This window comes from Oenanthe melanoleuca, chromosome 2 (assembly GCF_029582105.1).
Source record: "Oenanthe melanoleuca isolate GR-GAL-2019-014 chromosome 2, OMel1.0, whole genome shotgun sequence".
Lineage (NCBI taxonomy): Eukaryota > Metazoa > Chordata > Aves > Passeriformes > Muscicapidae > Oenanthe > Oenanthe melanoleuca.
Window position 1 is genome coordinate 105,109,363 of NC_079335.1, and position 18,630 is coordinate 105,127,992.

Below are 18,630 nucleotides of genomic sequence, written 5' to 3' on the forward strand. Positions count from 1 at the left end.
GGGGCCGGTTTTTTTCCCCTTGCTTTGTAAAACCCCTGTCTCAGGAGGATTTGTTACCTTAGGACTTCTCATTATGCAGAACAGTCTTAATTAAGTAAATGACCTTGTTTGCTTCAAATTCTGAACAATTCAAGTGCTTTTTTGGATTGTGTCTGCTCTTTTGTTCGATGAAAATGGAGTTCAAATCTATGTCATTGATACTCTCTGTTTCTTTTCTAATAATAACTACAAAGGAAAGTATGCTTACGATATGAAAAGCAGAAGTTTAATAGAAAGAAATGTACTGTGCATTTTTTACATAGGAAAGTGCAAACTGAGGGCCAGGTCTTGCAATACAATTGGCAGGGAATAGATGTGTCTGATCAGTTATGCTGTCTATAGTTGTGCAAAGCAAATAAAAGTAATCTCCTGCTGCTGTCATCTTAAATCACAGCTATGTGATATGTGTATGGTGTAGGTGCTAGTGTCTAATTAGGCTTTTAACCCTTTACTTGGAGAATAGCAATATAAAGTAACAAAGATGTGTGGAGCTCACAATTACAGGGAATCTCAATCACCTACTTTTGATGTTTTGTTCATTTTTGAGGTATGTGTGTACTAAGTATGGGATCCCACAAACTATTATACAAGAGCAAATAAAACCCAGAAACTGACTGCAGCCTCCACTGTTGGAACAGCCTTAGAACAGCAGCCTCCCACTCTGTGGTGGTGTTCTGCAGCTCAACAGGCACCTGAGTCACAATTGTAACCTATTACACAAGCATTTCAGTAATTTTATGTAAAGTCTCTTAGAGAGGAAGAAATGTCTGCATCTGAGGCCTGCAAGGTTGGCATCCAAGCCAGCAGGTGATAGTCATCACACAAAATGGATAAAAACAATGTTTGGCTTGATTGTGCCACATTAATTTCTTGCTGTATCATTGCAATGTATCCATTACTGTGCATGTGAATCTAGACTAATGCAAGAGTGAGTCAGGATTGCTCACCTTAAAGAAGGTAAAAAAGAAACATGTTTAATAGCAGTGAATAATTGCATATTTGGACTTGTAAAAAACCATTTAGTGGCTACTTTAAAAGATACACTTTCCCTTCTTTCTAAGAAATCAAAGAAATGGTTCTGTTTCAGTCTTCAACTCTTGATTTAGTCCAAGATGCCGCCTGGAGGGTGAGTAACAAGCTAATTTGTGGTGGGTTTGCTTAAAAATGTGACTGGAAAATCAGCTCATTGATCTGTGAGCTCTTTCTTTGTGTAGGTTTCTCAGTTGCGGCACGAGCTGTCCATGAAAGATGAACTGCTCCAGTTCTATACCAGTGCTGCTGAGGAAAGCGAACCGGAGTCCGTCTGTTCCACCCCGTAAGTCAATTGATCTGCACCGTGGAACTGTCACCTGTTGGATGATTTAATAACTTTGAAAAGTAGTAAAATTGCCTCTGTATTGTCTGGAACTATAAATGGGACTCAGAACTTGGTGCAAGGCTCCAGCTGGAGGGATTTGCACTGAGCCAGCTGGCTATCCAGGTGTGTTACAAGAGCCAGGAGGGGACAGTACATAGGGAGACCTAGGGACATAGTACATAGTGAGACTGCTGACACGACACTGCAGCTTTCAGAGGAACTGGGTCATGTTGTGGTGGGACAGCCATGGGTCACACTGACAGCTGCCCATTTGCATGTGCTAGAACATGCTGCATGTGACCTTTGTGCTTGAAGGACCTCTGAAGGCACTAAGGGAAAATTCCAAGCCGTGGGAAAGAAATAAAGCGTGGCTTACAGCCTGGGTTCCAGGCAGTTAGCTGGCTGAACAGCATTGCAGGCTCTGAGGGGCTGTCTGCCCTTGCAGAGTTATTGCTGCATTCTGAGGAAGCATGTGCAGCATTAATCAGGAGCTATTGGATTGCTCCCTGTAGTAATGTGGTTTCTTTTCTCGTAGCCTTGGCTGAATATTTTTTATATAGGAAATATGCAGAATAATAAATAAAATTATTAAATATTCTCTTTTGAAATTCACTGCAAATTTATTGCTGCCCAAAAGTACTGTCATGAATTAGCTGTATTTCATGTGGCTCTGTTTGCTTTTGAGACCTGTGTTCATTCTGTGCTTCTGTGAGATTGGCCATAATACAAGTAAAAATTATTTTAAATTGTTGCTTTTTCCTACAAGGCTGAAGAGGAATGAATCTTCTTCCTCTGTCCAGAACTACTTTCATTTGGACTCTCTTCAAAAGAAACTCAAGGACCTTGAAGAGGAAAATGTTGTGCTTCGATCTGAGGTGAAATTGCTCCCTTTGTTTTGCTTACTATAGTTGTTCATCTAAATGCTAGAACACAGGTATTGAAAAGCTTGTACTAAAAGCTGAGAGTCTAATTAAGAGTATAATTCCACATATAACAGATCTCTCTGCAGTTGTTTAATCACCTTCCTTTATTTTTTTTTAATGGAAAAAAGTCTGAAATGTGGAAGCTACAAAATTGTTTAGGTTGGAAAATACCTTTAAGGTCATTGAGGCCAACCTTTGACCAATCAATACCTTATCAAATAGGCCAGAGACCTGAATGCCATGTCCAGTCCTTTCTTGAGTCTCCTGGGATGGTGACTCCAGCCCAATGTCTTATCACCCTTTCTGTGAAGAAATTCTTCCCAAATGAAGCTACACGCACAGCAGCGTTTGTGCAGTAAGAATGTGCAGGAGCATGGGCGGATTTTGGAGTCCAGGATTGCACTTTTGAAACAGGTTTTAAAGGGCTGACCTGGCAGATATGTGTGACTTGATCTACAAATCTCAAGTTTTCAGACTGGCATGGTTTCTGATACCAGTTCAGTGTTTGTGAAAATAATAATTGCTAGCCTAAATTTGCATTACATTTCTTAATTCTGTGTTTCAAGTAAGGATGTTAGTATTTTAAATTTAATGTGCTTTTCTTTTCTTTATTTCTTATAATATTCTGTTTGTTTCACAGATTACACAGTTTTTAAAAGTTTAATAATTGGATGTGATGTGAATAATTTTGTTTTCAATCCAACTTTTAAACGGAAGGACCATGTTACCACTTTGCAAACATGTAGCAGAGTATAGCAGAAGAGATACTTTTGGTCCAGGAGTGAATAAATGGAAACAGTGTATTGCCTTTCCTGCTTCAAATGCTAGGCCCATTGTAAATTGGTAGTGCCACACCTTTGCACTGGACGCCTGGTAATGGAGGCTGCTGCTCTTAACTGAGAAGTTGCACAAGGAAGATGAGAAGTAGATGGTCTGAGAATAATGAATGTTAGAACTGAGAGAGCCATTGCATCAGGAGATGGTAGGAAACCCCATGCAGCACTGCCTCCCCATCCAAGGAGATGTAGTCTGTGCCAGCAAGGCACAGGATGAAGCCAAATTTGAAACCTGTGAGCTGTGTGGTTCTTTACAGATGCAGTCTGTGGGTGTCTGTGCATGCCCTGAGCTTTGGGAATAGATTATAGACCCACCAAGGTGGTGCCAGACAGAACAGGCTGCAGCCGTTCTGCTCTTGGCACTCCCATGGTCAGAGTGGAAAAGACAAAGCAGGGAAGGAGGTAGCACTAAGGTTTTTTGTGGGATATATGGTTACAGTGCCAGAACTTTTCAAATCAGATTAAATAGCATGCGTTTTAAATGCTTGAATGTTTAATTCAGTTATTTAAACCAAGCATTTATTTAGTTTTTGATGATACCTACCTTTGCTCAGGTGACCAGATCAAGTTCTGCATGCTAGTATTTTGTTTGTCCGAGCCTTTCTTTTCTTTTTACTTTTAGTGTAAAATACACAAGTGACATCTAGTGGGGATATAGTGATAATGATGCAAGTTCCTTCATACAGCAATCTCCTGAATGTTCACCTGGCCTCTTTTTCCAGAACATGTGGGAGGGCAGGCAAAAACTGTAGTTTCTCACTGTCTTCCTGAAAAAGTGATTAGAATAGCTTGTCTTTCTGAAGCAGATGGAAGTGCAACAACAGACTGGCAAAGAACAAATGTGCTAATGTGGCATATTTGGTGTGGATTTCTTGAACAGGCCTGTCAGCTGAAGACTGAAACAATTACTTATGAAGAGAAAGAACAACAGCTTGTCAATGATTGTGTAAAAGAGCTAAGTATGTCCCTACTTCTTAACACTCTTTTGAGATAGTTAAGTAAAAAAAAAAAACAAACCGTTTCTGTGGTACTTATTTTCCTTTTATAAATGGTTATAAGGAGAAAATCTCTGAAAGGCTGAAATTTCACAGGAGAAAATGTTAGCTGAAAGCTAAATCTTTCTCATTTAAAAATAGTTTTGCATTGAAAATGTTTGATCTCTTTGCAGCATGTGCACTTGATGCCTTTCTGGTTTTGTGTCCTACTGTGTTTTTCAAAAATACCTTACTGTGAATTGGGGGTAGGATTCTGCTGAAGAAAGTGACATTCCAAAAGAACATCTTTGTGCTTGCTTTTCTGATTTTGGGTGTTTGATGTTAATTGCAATTACTTATCTTAAAGGGGATGCAAACATCCAGATTGCCAATATCTCTGAAGAGTTAGCAAAGAAAACTGAAGATGCTGCCCGGCAGCAAGAAGAAATCACTCATCTTCTCTCTCAAATAGTCGACCTGCAGAAAAAGGCAAAAGCTGTAAGCAATCCAGTTGAGAGATTACTGTTGTTATTTGCTACTAATATAACTGGACAACAGATTAAAATCCTTTCTGTACTAGAGCCTGAAGGAAATATTCCACCTTATCTGGATGGCCTTGTTTGGTGTTTAATATCTGGCATACTTGACTAGAAAGCCTCAGTTTATTAGAAGATGGATATATGGTTTATCAAATGCAATAGTTCAAATAATTTTAAATATTAGATACAAAATTCTGCTCTGAATGATGTCAGTGAGACAACAGTGTCAGTGCAAATATTTCAGTGGACACATACTTGTTTGGATGTTCATTTAGCAAGGCGCATTCTAATGCTGTGTGTTCTTGTGTTAAAATTTTAAATGTTTTTAAACTAATGTGTAGATTAATATTGCTGCAAAGGAGAGATGAGAGAAGTTAGAATGTTTCTACTTACCTGTAGTATAGGATACAAATATCACAGGACAAAACCTTGAAATATTTCTAACATTTTTTGCATATTTTAGTGTGCAGTTGAAAATGAGGAACTTGTCCAGCATTTGGGAGCAGCTAAAGATGCCCAGAGACAGCTCACAGCAGAGGTGAGTACATTACTCAGTAGTACAATAATTTAGTAGCCAAGCAATGACTATTCACTTTGCCATGAGAGGTTTAGTCTGAGCTGGATCAGAAATATTAAATAGTTTTGCCTATGTATATGAAGTGAAGGAACATTTATGTTCCTAGTAGAGTTCCAACCCTTTTCTTCCCTATTCTCTCCTCCTTCAAGTGACATACATTTTGAAACATAGAGACTTCTGGGCTGTGCAGGAAAGCCTTTAGAGGTTGACTTCTCTAGGCTGGTAATTTCAGCCTATTTTGACTAGTGAGATAAGTGAGAGCTCATTTGTGCTCTGTTTGTTCAGTGTATAAACATAAAGCAGTCCGATATTTCAGGTTGTGTTATGGGTGCTATATTCACATGAAAAAAGGTGGACAAGATGGAATGAATAGAGCTTGATCGCTTCAGGATGTGTCTTGCACTTGCATTACTTGGTGATGAGAGTAGGAATAGCCAGAGAAGCTTTTCTAGTGGGTGAACCTTTTGTATCTGTGGCGCTAAAAAATTGGGCTCATGCCTCACCATTCCTTTCTTAGGAAAGAAAATGAACCAGATCTCTTTTTCTAAACCAAATAGCTGATTTTTATGAAAGCTGTAGGAATGTGATGTTTCAGACTTCTGCCCCTTTGCCAAACTTAGTTGAAATGGCTGATGAACCCAAAAGCTGTGAGGGTACACAGACATCTGTAGACAGAGTGATTACGTAAGATACGTTTCCTGAGAAAGCTAAAAATAAGGCGTGGTCTTAGGCTGTTAAAAGCTGTGTGTGTATGTATGTATGCATGGAAGTCCTGGCTCTAAAATCCTTAAGTCCATTAGAATTCCTCCATTTGGAATTCCTTCATTCCATTGTGGAATATCTTTTCCTCAGACCATGGTGTTTGCCACTGTGGTCATCATGGCAGTGATTAAGCACTAAACCTGATCAGACTAAAGATACTTTTTTAGCTCTGTATTTTCTCCTTGACAATGGCTTCATGTAGATACATAGGGAAAGAAATGGAGCAAACAGTTCCTTCTGCATTGTGACCCTCCCTGCCTGCCTTCCCATTACTAATCCATGTTATTAATGATCCTCAATTGTTACTTAATTGTTGGAGGTTGATTGCTTTAAAGTGGGATATTCTTCCCTATGCCGTTTTTGCTTACCAGTATTAAAATAATTTGCAGGATTTTTGTGGTAATAGTGCACCCCATAAGGTCTTGGACTGTGTTCTCTATGTTACAGTTACGAGAGCTGGAAGACAAGTATGCAGAGTGCATGGAAATGCTTCATGAGGCTCAAGAAGAGCTGAAAAATCTTAGAAACAAGACGATGCCAAATGCTATATCACGTCGGTACCACTCTCTTGGTCTCTTCCCTATGGTAAGCAGATTTAAGGAAAAAACATGCACACACCAAGCCAAGGAAGTGTGTTTGTATCTGACTTACAGCTTCAGGGATAGGATGCTAGGTCTGACATAAGCACAGGTGAAATGTGTGTTTGTATAGTGTTAAAGGATATCTGAGTGATGAGTTTTGCATACCTGGTTCTGAAACAGTGTGGGGCTGTGCAGCTCTGCTGCAGTGTTGTATACAACCTGCAGCTCTCTGTGCTTATGCTGTGAGCCCTGGGTAGCAATAACAGGTTCTTACACATTCTGTATGTCTTTGTTAAGCATCTCCTGTAATGTGGTGTCTGATGTTCATTAGGAATGTTTATCTTCAATATCCTTCGAGATACAACTTCCTAATAACAGTGGTTTCCAGACATGGCATACTTCTAGTCATTTATGATATACTTTCTAGTTCCTCAGTCTAAACCTTTGAACAAGGTTAAAAGCATACCTTCTTGGTTTATGCTGACTGAAAATTTAGTGGTTCATTAAAAGAATGTTAGTTGCTAATCTGTTTTATGGCAAAAAATTATGGTGGTTTCACTGGTGTTATCAATTTTCTTTACCTGATTTAATGTGATTATGACATTTAAAACTCAGGAAATACGCAGTACCCATGATGAAATGAAAAAAAAAAAAGAGTGGATAAAAATGTGTCCAGTAACTTGCTGTATTTGCCTGTATAACTCTAGAGTAGTTAGATTACTTCTGAAGGCAGTGTTATCAGTGGCTTCTTTTGAAATACATTAATGCTATCAAGCAGCAAAATCTGGCCTGCCTTGTCATGTCTTACTGCTGAAGAACACATTTTATTTGTGCTCACAAGAACTAAATTGCCAACAAAGGCTTAGCTTGCATTTTTGTGCTCCCTCCTGAGACTGAACACAGGCCAAATTAAAGTGTAGATGCTTAAAAATACAAGTTGTGCTTGCAAAAATAATACAAATTGTGCTTTCACAAATACAGCTGAAAGCTGTTAAAAGTATGCTTGTGCTGAGATAGGTTTATGTGCTTTGTGTGAAAATTATTTTTGAATATTGAATAATGGGACTAAAGATCATTTAGGTTTGCTAGTGTTTGATACTTGGACACTGTACCCAGCAGTAAAACGTAGTCACCAGCTATTGAAAATTGATGGCCTGTTACCTCTAACCTTATGGAGAAAGTATATAGTGCTTTATGCCAAGAATCATGTCATTTTTGTGGATGGGTGGATAATGCTGTGGGTTTTATGCTTATTTTAAATGAGAATATAAAGAGCAAAACTTTATACCTGAAAGGTGAGTGCTACTGAGTATGCAATTCAGTCTGGGAAGCTGGATTATCTTGTTGCCTACAATGCTTTTCTTAAGGTTCTTTGGTGGATATTATGTATCATCAGGTGGTGCATACTGCAAGAAAATGAAGCTAAGCCATATTTTGTCAGTGCTTTAAATATCTACATTAGTTTTCCAGTCACTTATCATATTAAACCTTCCTTTTCTTCTTCTAGAAATACTCTTTATTACTTACTATTTTCTGTCATGCCAACCTATTAATACTATGATATTTGTTTCTCTTTTGTGCTTATTTTTACCAGGATTCTTTGGCAGCAGAAATAGAAGGGTCAATGAGGAAAGAACTGCATTTAGATGAACCTGACTCTCCTGACTTGGCGTACGACTGAAAAGAATTGGTTCCTAATTGATCCGTTATATCTGAAGTTAATTATTTAATGAGAAAAGAAAAAAAAGCAGGGAATAGTTGAGCTAGATATTTAGAAAGAAATATTTCTAGCTGAATGTGAATGACAGAGAAAGGAGAACAAATTGCCTAGTTTTTGAGTTGTTTTTATTTTCTCCAAAAGCTGCCAAAAGAAAACACCTATATATTGGCTTTGCCTTATCTTGTAAACTTTTTTCCCCATTGGTGAGTGCTGAGAATGAGAAAAGGTTTGTTTTCTTGCGTAAGCTACCAGTTAGGGGAGGAGTTCAAGTTAGTGAGGCTTTTTTTGGTGAGTTTTATAACATAAGTTACCAGGTAACAATTGATCTAATCCAGTTTCACAGGAAGAACATCAGGGCAGTAAGGGATTTGGAACAGTTGGGTACCTAGTGTGATGCCCATTACAGCACTGCTGAAGTGCTGTTGAATTAACTGAAAGAGTAGTTTGAAACAAGTTAAGTGTTTGCGACAGCTCCAAAGCTATAGATAGACACAGCTTGGAATAAATGGCCTCACTGATTCCAGTTGCACGTGTACTGCAATAGGTTTATCTCACAGATTTGTACAAAGCATGGATTGTTTAATTTGAAATAAGTTAATCCAGTTTACAGGATCTGTTACAGAAACAGAGTTTTCAAAACAGGACAGTCAGGGAAAGTACAGTAGGCACTTCCCAGAAGCCTTCTAATTGCATTTACAAAATGCCTGACGCATACACTGACCTTTTGTGAGCCTGAGCCAAGAACTGTAAATGAGGCTTTGACAGAGTGAAATGTTGATCAGAAAAATGTAAGATCAGAAAGTTGTAAGCATGCTCAAACCCCACAGGATCCTTTCATCTTTCTAGTAAATAACTTAAAGCTAGTTTAACTTCTTTCTCGAACACATATAAATAATATATGTTCCTTTTCCGGGTTAAGTAAAGGTGGCCCGTCCACCTTGGACAAATCCGGTAAATTGGTCCAGTTCGGGTGGTAATTTCTTTAGAATGTCTTATTTACTTTGCCTAATACCAGAGGAGGATACTTTTTTTTTGGTTGTGTGACTTGTCTTGGTTTCATTTATTAGTGCAGTGGTAGTAATTGCAAGCTCCATGAGACTATTTATTGATAAATACTCTTAGATTCAATCTCATAAAGATATAAGGCTGAAGACCTGGAGCCTCCATGCAAAGGGTGCAGCTGTTGAGCACCAGAAGGAAAGAAATTTAAATGACATTAAATATCCTAAGGCATGCAGTCACTGTTACAACCTGGCAGTGTTACCTTTCATATAAAAGGAGGGTACTATTCTTGTGTTCAGCCATTGTTGAACTGTAAAACAAAGCAACAGTGGCACTTTAACAGCATGATGTAGGGTAATTTTATTTTGTCAAGCAGTTTCTGCTGAATTGTCATCTGATGTTAGTCTTGAAGTAGGTGAACCATGTTTGTTAGGGTATAAGCACAATGCTGATAAAGAATGAACTGTAGAAGTAGGTCAAAAATTAGGTTTCCAACCTTGACATCCTGTCTCTAAAGTCTTGGTCCATTATATTTCTGGAATATTTTCGGGTTTTTTTAAGTACTATTTAAGGGGGTTGGAAATTGGTTTTGAAGAGAAAAAGATACAAGACTTGCTTGTATGGAGATACACAGAAGAGTAAATTCAAATTCTCTTTTAAAATGGATTAGTCAGTTTATAGTTGAGAGTTGAATGGAAATCAATTCTAGTTTTTAAAAACTCATTTTTACATAATGGCTTTAAGGCACTTTTAGCTGATGTCCCGAAATGCTCTTTCACTTATTTCGTATTAGTATTTGAAAGGGTCCATGCACATAATTGTCAAATGTTTTGTCAGAGGTATTCTAGGGTGATGGAAGAATTATGTTGATGGATTGGGTGTAATGGCCAGACTGTAGATAGTATGGGACCCTATGCATACTACTTTACAGAACTATATATAAAATCAAAGTGTTTGATAGATCTGTGAATAGGAAGGGCTGTTAATAAGCTGTTACCTATTTCTCTGTTCCTTCTCCTGGTAATAAGTCATTGAGTGATTATTAACTGTGTGTGTGTTACAGCCATCAGAAGCGGGTCTTCGAGACGGTGAGAAATGTCAATCAAGTTGTCAAGCAGAGATCCATGACTCCGTCACCAATGAATATCCCAGGCTCTAACCAGTCCTCTGCCATGAACTCAGTAATTTCTAGCTGTGTCAGCACTCCACGTTCCAGTTTCTATGGGGGAGACATCTCTAACCTTGTGATAGACAACAAGACCAATAGCATCATCTTAGAGACAGAGTCCTCAGACAATGGGTCAGTACCATAACACTGGAATTTTCTTTTGCTTTGTTTGTGACATAAAGGCAACATGTTCCTGTTTTCCTCCTTTTGTCCTATGTACCATAGTGGAATACATCTTCAAAATCTCTTTTGTGCTTATAGTTTTTGAGCACTCAAGTTTATTTAAAAAAGAAAGCTTTTAGAAAGTACTGTGTATCAATCAGTGTCTGCAACTCACACCTGTTCTGCACCAGATGATGTAAAACCACCCTTTGTTTTTGTGACTCAACACTTAAAAATAATTAAATTTTCATCATTTTACATAAATGCCTGGGGGTTCTGATCCCAGGTGCAGCTACAGTTAACTTTTTTGATCCTCAAAATAAATAAAAGTTGCCTAATGTGAAAACCTGTGAATGAAACCAATCAGAACTTTGCTTTTCTAGCTACTTGTCTCTTCCCCCAGTACAGCTCCACACTATGCTGTATGTACTTTTCAGTAAAGTTGGCTTAATACCTCAAAACAGTGTATGTTTGTCAGTATAATATAATGTGACTCACTGTGGTGTTCTTACAGCATTGGCCCTTTAACATGGGCCTGCTTACCTGAGTTTGTATGACTGAGAGAGACACACAACAAGGAGACAACTCTCATCTCTTTGCAGGAGGAAGCTCTTTAAGTGAAGTGCAGGTTTCCAACCAGGAGTTTCCAGTCAGGAGCTAGGATTCAAAATTTTTACTGTGAAAGATAAAAGATGAAAAGGCTGGTGTTTGCCTTAGAACTCTCAAGATGAGTAGCAAGTTGTTCCCAGACACAGTAATGTAAAGATACTAGGGAATGTCTCAAAACTGTCATGTGGAAGTCTTAAACATTTCTAAAAATGGGTTGTTTTTTTTCCCTCCCAACCCTTTTTATTTTTAATTTTTATGTGTCCCCCTTTATGTTCTAGAAATGAAGACAGGCTGAAGAAACCTGGAACTCCAGGGACTCCAGGCTCCAGTGACCTAGAGACTGCCCTTCGTAGGCTCTCCCTCAGGCGGGAGAATTACCTCTCGGAGCGCAAGTTCTTTGAGGAAGAGCAGGAAAGGAAGTTGCGGGAACTGGCAGAAAAGGGAGAACTCCACAGTGGTTCCGTTACCCCCACAGAGAGCATCATGTCACTGGGAACTCACTCCAGATTTTCAGAATTCACTGGATATTCAGGAATGTCTATCAGCAGTCGCTCCTATCTACCAGAAAAGCTTCAGATTGTGAAACCACTAGAAGGTGATAACAAAGGGCCTCGGCCTTTATCTGTTGTTATTAGTGACTCTTTGTGGTCTCTAATCCATTACCAGAAAGCAGGAAATCTTTGCAATACATATTCTTTTTACTTTAGAGACAGTACTCCACGTTGTTGGTTTGAGATCTTCTAACTACTATGTTTTTCCACAAGCCTTAAAAGTGTTAGGAAACAATCCCAATCAAGGCAGTAAAATAAGTATTACAGGCTATGTGTGCACATCAGCAGTGCAGGTTCACATCCAACCTAAATGCTACCATTTCATAATTGGAAAATTAAGGTGGATAAGTCTATGAAATCTAAACAACTAGTCCTGTAAATTAGTATCTGGAAAGGATTTTACCTACTACAGTTAGTCCAGTTAGTCTAATAAGACTATTATGGTGATTCAAAATTATCTCTGGACTTAATGGGTTGTTTGAGTGGTCACACATGAGTCATTATGGCTTTGTGTTTCATGTGTGTAAGATTTAAAGTCAAATTTCCTTCATACATTGTCTGAAAAAAAGGCGAGATAGATGGTAGTCAGGGCTAGAGCTGTACTTAAAAGTTAATTTCAATAGAAATGTTTAAAAAAAGCTGTCAAAGCACATGTAGTATAGTCTGCCTGGCTTTTTTTAGTTCTTTCAGGTTGTAGCTGGAAGTTAGTTGAGTCAATTCCTCCAGGTTTTAAACCAAATAAAGTTTTCCTGTAGTACTTCACAGATACACTAGGTCACATCATTCAGCTTTGGCTTTTCTCTCTCTCTCTTTTTCCTTTAACAGAATTCTTGTATTGCATTGCATTGTGTGTGTTTTAATTGCAGAAGTCCTTTTTTTTCATCTTTTTAGAACAAATTTCTTTTGTCTGTTAGGAGCATATAGAATGACACGTACTCAGAAGCAAAAATAAGTGTTCTTATGTCCTGAAGAAAGTGATGTACTGTATCTATTCAAATGAAACTATAGCCATAGCACACAAACCCATACTGTCGAGCAGATTTTAATAGTTTGTTTTCATGGCTGCTTTTAAATGGTCCTAAAAGTTCTTGTACCACATGAGGGAAAGGATGATCCCACTTTGTTTCAGTTTCCGGTTGTTACCACTGTCACCATCCCATTATATCTGCTTTTGTCTTCCAATAAACTCTTAAAGTCTTTATCATCTTTCTATCTGTCTGGGTTTTATTTTTCCCCCTGATTTTGTTCAGTGTTTTCTCTGGGTCATTTCTTGCTTGAAATTATTGCACCTTTTGAAGTACTTGCCATGTTTGATTTTAGATCTTACTTGTAGCATGATTGTGTCTGCCTGTTTCATAAGTTTTGTGGTTTTTAACTTCTGTTAACTGAATGTCTTTGATTTTTTTTTTTTTTTTTTTTCAGCATTGTTTATTTTCTAAATATTTTTCTTGAGCCTTAGTTGTTTTTTTCACCTTCATGGATGCCTTCAGACTGCTAGGGAAAAATAGTCTGCTGTACCTGCAGACTGCCATAAGTAGTTGTGTCTTTGGTTTTATTACTGTTTTGGGTGCTCATGTCATAAAACAAAAAGAAATAAAAATTAATTCAATAATAAATTTACTATAGGTTAATGACTTCTGCTCCTTTAATGCAATCTTTTAAATCCCCAGAAAAATAGATGACAGAAGCACTAAGAAATTTATCTTCTTTTGCACCTGTAAAAAAACAACCCATGCTTTCCTTCAGTCAAAACAGAAGGATTGCCTTATGTGACTTTCAGTCAGATTAGTTTTTATTATAGTCCAGTGGGATTTGTTTTGTTTTGTTTTGTTTTAAACTATGCAGCTGTGACTTGTTGTGTCATAAGCATGAAATAGCACTATCTGTAGGAAAACTAAAAAAAAACTAAAAACTTGGACTGGTTATGTCTTCACCTGCTTCACTGCAATTGTGGAAGCAACACACTGAATTTCTAAGCTTTCGCTGATCCTCAAAGCATATGGGCAATCATGCAGAGATATCAGGAATATAAGAAAAAAAATTACTACATCCATATACTTATTTTGCTCTTATATTTCTTCTTCCTTCAGTGGCATATCCCACTGTTACACAGTAACTCCCTTGTGCCAACTATTTTTGATCATTTACAAAACCATCTGCTAGAAACCTGGGACTGAATGTAGGCCAAATAAGTGTTGTATTTCCCTCTTCTTTTGACTCCTGCAGCTTTCTCTTTTTTTCTTTTTATTGGGGACTTAGAGTTGTTGGATTCCCTTGTACATTTGTGTTCCTTCTCATGTTCCTTCTTTGTATAGAAAATTAATCTCCCTTACACACATTTATGAGATCAAGATTAGGCTCAGATATACTCCTATTTGTGATGAAGCTTAGGCCATTTTGATTTTTGTAGTTTTAATAGAAATGTTAAAGCTCAAAATGCAAATATATTGGTAAATATATTTCCTACACAAAAATATGAGATATATATTAAAAATTAAGTGCTTGTATTCTGCCAGGCTTATTTTAAGTATAACTTTTGGTGCGCTTTAAGATGAAAAAGATTGCATCTTCAGAAGACAGATGTAGAAGATAATTAACTTTTTATACTTGCATGCAGTCCAGAAAGAAATTTTGATTTCCTTTGTTCTTTAATTCTTGGAGTAGACTGACAGAAAATGTTTGCTCTTAGGTTAAGGCTTGACAGTATCTGTCACTTCTTCACATTCTGGGGTATTTCTTCTTTATAAAAGCAAAAAACTTTGCCTTTATGACAATTCAAAAGTAAATACAAGTTATAAGGATGTCTCTTGTCTCATTTTGGGGTTGTAATGGTTTCTACTTCTTGAGCCTTGAGGGTGCAAATTTTATCTAATCCCTCTAGACTGACTTTAAATAAAAGCAAAAAAAGATAGGGTCACTAGCCAAAGTAATCTGGCAGATCCATTTATTCTGAGCTAAAAAGTTACAATCTTAAAAAGTGAGATGGGCTTAATTAAATGCCATCCCTTGTTCCCAGGCATTCTAGAGAAAGGTTTTCCCTGTTCACTTCCTGTTTACAGTAAATTTCCTGAAGTGCAATATGTGAAGTGACAATTTTTTTCATTCCATAGGACTTTTCTCAGATTGAAAATGTATATGAGAGCAACCCCTTGTCTAGGTATTACAGTAGTTTAGGCTTTTACAGATACACCATGCAATGAATTGAACATTCTTGGTCTTTAAACATGGGTGAGACATTTGTGTGGCAGCTTGTTGAATGAGTGGGTATTCTGCTTTGCAGAGAGGGAACGGGAACAAAAACTGCTCTGATTTGATCTGGCAGAGGTGAAAAGAAAGATGTTTTGTTTGTGTCATAGGGCATGTGTGATTTTTAAGTCACAATTCTCAACACAGTAATTGTGGGCACACAGGAAAATCGCAGGCCCTTGTAAGCAGTGTTTAATTTCTACTCGAGGAAGCGAATAAATCCTCCCTTGATTTCACTGGGCCCATCTTGGTGTATATATCAATTTTTCCTGATCCATTGATGTTTCTGAGTGTTTCCTACTAAACCTTGAATATTGAATGCTTTTCTCTGTAAAATGCACCTCCTTTTTCAAAACATTTCTCTGCCAAGGATGACGCTACAGGTACAGTAGCATTCAGTTACATAGTCATTGAATTCCTGTAGCATAGGACCCACATAGTTATTTAACTTGACCTGTAGTTCAGAGTTAAGTATCTGCTTACTCATGGCTGAAGTTGATGGGGTTTTCTAAGATATGGTACAAAGCTAGAATTGCTGTGTAATCTGTGTGACTACTGTCCTCCCATTAGCTACTGGTAGAAAATTCTGGCATGTTTTTAGCACTTGTCTTAATTTGAGCTTAATGTGGCAATGTGTGGTGTATGTTCTCCTTAGAGCTTTCTGTGATGGTGCTCAGATCAACTGTTACAATGTAAATTCTTTCTACTCCTGCTTAATCCTGAGAATTGAAGCAGATGAGGATATTTATGGGGAGGGGATGTGCATGTGCACAAGTATGCTGCTTCTCACCACCAGGCTTTGCATAAGTGCTGATGTGATCATTTCACACTGGTGTGGAATTGCTGAAGAGTAGCTGAAGCAGTTTTGTGCTGTAGCATGTCTCCCTAGAAACATTAAACACAGAAACATTTAAGGTTTGGAGCTCCCAAACCTTTGATCTTTTGGATAAATGAAATGGAACTTTGTCTTTAGGTCCTGGATTGTTTGCTAATGGATTTCGGTTGTCTTTCTGTTCCCTTTCAAGGTTCTGCCACTTTGCACCACTGGCAGCAGCTGGCTCAGCCTCACTTGGGTGGGATTCTGGACCCGAGGCCTGGGGTTGTCACAAAGGGCTTCAGGACCCTAGACCTGGATCTGGATGAAGTGTACTGCCTTAATGACTATGAGGAAGATGAGACAGGTGACATTTCTTACAAGGGCCTAACTACCTCGACGCCAGTTCAGCACACAGAGACCTCAGGTGAGAGGTCACAAGCACAAGTGACTGTTTCAGAGAGCAAGAATAACCCCCGCCAATCTCAGGCTTTCACAGAGGAGATGCAGGAGTCCACGGCTGACGATGATGAGGGGTCTGGTGAGGGAAACTCATTAAGTCCAGTAAAACTGACATCTTTACAGGATTTTGATTACTGGGCCATTCTCACGTCTCTTCAGAACAGCATCCATAATATTGCTTTGTGTGTGGCATCTGCACGATAGTGCGTGCAGTGGTTAGAACATAACCATTCTAACATTGGCTCAAAAATCATTTCTTTGATAATCTTTTAATTTGTTTTTCAGTAACAGCATCTGTGGTCAATATTTTACTCTATTGTGATAAGAGAAGGCTGCTAAAAGGAAGTGGTTCGTTCACAAACCTTTGTGTGGCATCTATTCAACTTGTGTGTGTATTTAGCGCACACTGTTGTGTGTGTGTGTAATGTACAGATTACATATCTTTTGTATTACTGTAGTGCAGATACTCTTCTGACAGCTCGTAAGAGGTGATGGCATGTTTTAGATTTTTGTACTTGAGGAAAAAACGAAGACTAAATGATTGGTGCGCTAAAGGTGCCTCTACCTTGTCTTTGCTGAAACAAATGGAGTGCCTTGAAAAATCACCAAAGAAATTCTGAAAGTTTAATTCACTTACCTCAGATACAGTTACCTGTTTTTAAAGTCCTTCTGAGATGAACAGTTAAGGAGATGTTTTTATGCAGTGACTACTAACATTTCCCTTATTCTTTCTCTACCACAGTATTGAACACTGTTCTTCCTATTTATACTGTATTACAACGTAAACATTTTTAAGTGACACAGTACTGCATGAGTTATTAGATACTCTGAACTGACACTAGCAATCTATTATTGCACAAGATTACAGATTCTTAAGACTACAAATGTGTTTTGAGTTTGTGTGGTTTCTCTCTTGTTCTTGGGATTTGGGGGTTTTTATTTTAATAAGCTATATAGTCTTCATTAAGATTTGCCTCTGGTAAAGAATTATATTTAGTCCAGAATCAGAAAATTGCTAGAACTCTTTTTTCCAGACTTCTTGTTTTTATATAACTACTTTAAATTAAGACACTTCCTTCCCTCTCTTTTTTCTGGGATAAATCATAATTTAATATTTGGCTGCTCTTCGGAAGATTAGATTGTCTCAGGGCTAAATAATATTTCAGTTATTATCATGGCATGAAGAGTATCTTCAGCTCTCACTGCAATGGCAGTTCTGTGCTTTCAGCTACTGAGTATAAGCTACTTTCTGAAGTCAGTTTTATTAAGGTTAAACTTTGAATCATAGAATCATTAGGGTCAGAAAAGACCTCTAAGATAGAGTCCAGGGATTAACTCAGCACTGCCAAGTCCACCACTAAACCATGTCCCTAAGTGCCATATCTACAGATCTTTTATATACCTCCCAGGATAGTGATCCAACCACTTCCCCGGGCAGCCTGTTTCAGTTCTTCAGCATCCAAACCCTTCAACTTCTCTTTGCACTGGCAAAAGTTGTCCTTGTTCTATGAGATTCCAGAAGGGAAGTTTCTATTATTTTTTTATATTTATGTGAAAATAATGCTTCTTCAGGCAGTTGTGTACTGTTTTAGATATTATCCAGGGTTTTATAATTTTGAAGAGTCTGAGTAACAACAGCAAGAAAAGCTGGGGATTGGGAAACATAGACTGAAATAATCAAAGACTGAAATAACTGGCATTTTAGTATCTAGGGAATAAAAGATTCAACAAAAGATATGATTAATTGTAAAATGTGTTGCCGTAGAGAGGACAGGAACAAGCAGTTCTTCACGTACTCAAGGTACAGTAAATGTGCAAAAAAATGTTTCTTGGGTTACATTTTTAAAAGTTTTCTAATTGTAAGAGTGTTCAACACAGGAACATGTCAAAAAAGTAAAAAACTCATTGTCATGGGCTAAACAGATAAGGATGTAGTTTAGTTCCTTGTTGTTTTTTGGGTTTTTTTCTTTGTTTGTTTTTTGTTAAAGAACAAATTAGTCTAACATTTCTGGGTAATAATTTGAAAGAGTTCTTTCTTTGGAGTAGAGCAGTTAATGTAGGCCTGCTCTGTGACTTCAAACTGGTAAGAAAGTCTAGTATTTTCTTCCATTTTTTATCTCCATTATGATTTTGAATACAGGTCATTGTTTATGAACAGGTTATTTACTGCTGACTTTTCCTGGGAAAAATCTCTCTCAGACAGGTTTTTTTAAGCAAATTCCCTACCCTATAAATTGACAAAGTAGTTAAAATCAATGAAATTGCTCTAGCAATCTTATTTTACCTTGTATTGTTTGCTGAGTCATTT

General features: G+C 37.7%; 1 protein-coding gene across 5 annotated transcripts in view; it reads left to right on the forward strand.

Moving 5' to 3' along the window:
- Positions 1-18,630, forward strand: part of TRAK1 (trafficking kinesin protein 1) — a 124,797-nt gene that overhangs the window by 92,917 nt on the left and 13,250 nt on the right. For 3 of the 5 annotated variants that reach the window (XM_056483153.1, XM_056483152.1, XM_056483150.1), the window contains 10 exons: positions 1,254-1,354; positions 2,163-2,271; positions 4,036-4,114; positions 4,497-4,627; positions 5,132-5,206; positions 6,455-6,592; positions 8,183-8,259; positions 10,374-10,610; positions 11,528-11,844; positions 16,072-16,401. In XM_056483153.1, coding sequence (XP_056339128.1) covers positions 1,254-1,354; positions 2,163-2,271; positions 4,036-4,114; positions 4,497-4,627; positions 5,132-5,206; positions 6,455-6,592; positions 8,183-8,259; positions 10,374-10,610; positions 11,528-11,844; positions 16,072-16,401 — 1,594 coding nt within the window. The remainder of the gene's footprint in view (positions 1-1,253; positions 1,355-2,162; positions 2,272-4,035; positions 4,115-4,496; positions 4,628-5,131; positions 5,207-6,454; positions 6,593-8,182; positions 8,260-10,373; positions 10,611-11,527; positions 11,845-16,071; positions 16,402-18,630) is intronic. The other 2 variants (XM_056483154.1, XM_056483151.1) reach the window with 1 other exon arrangement.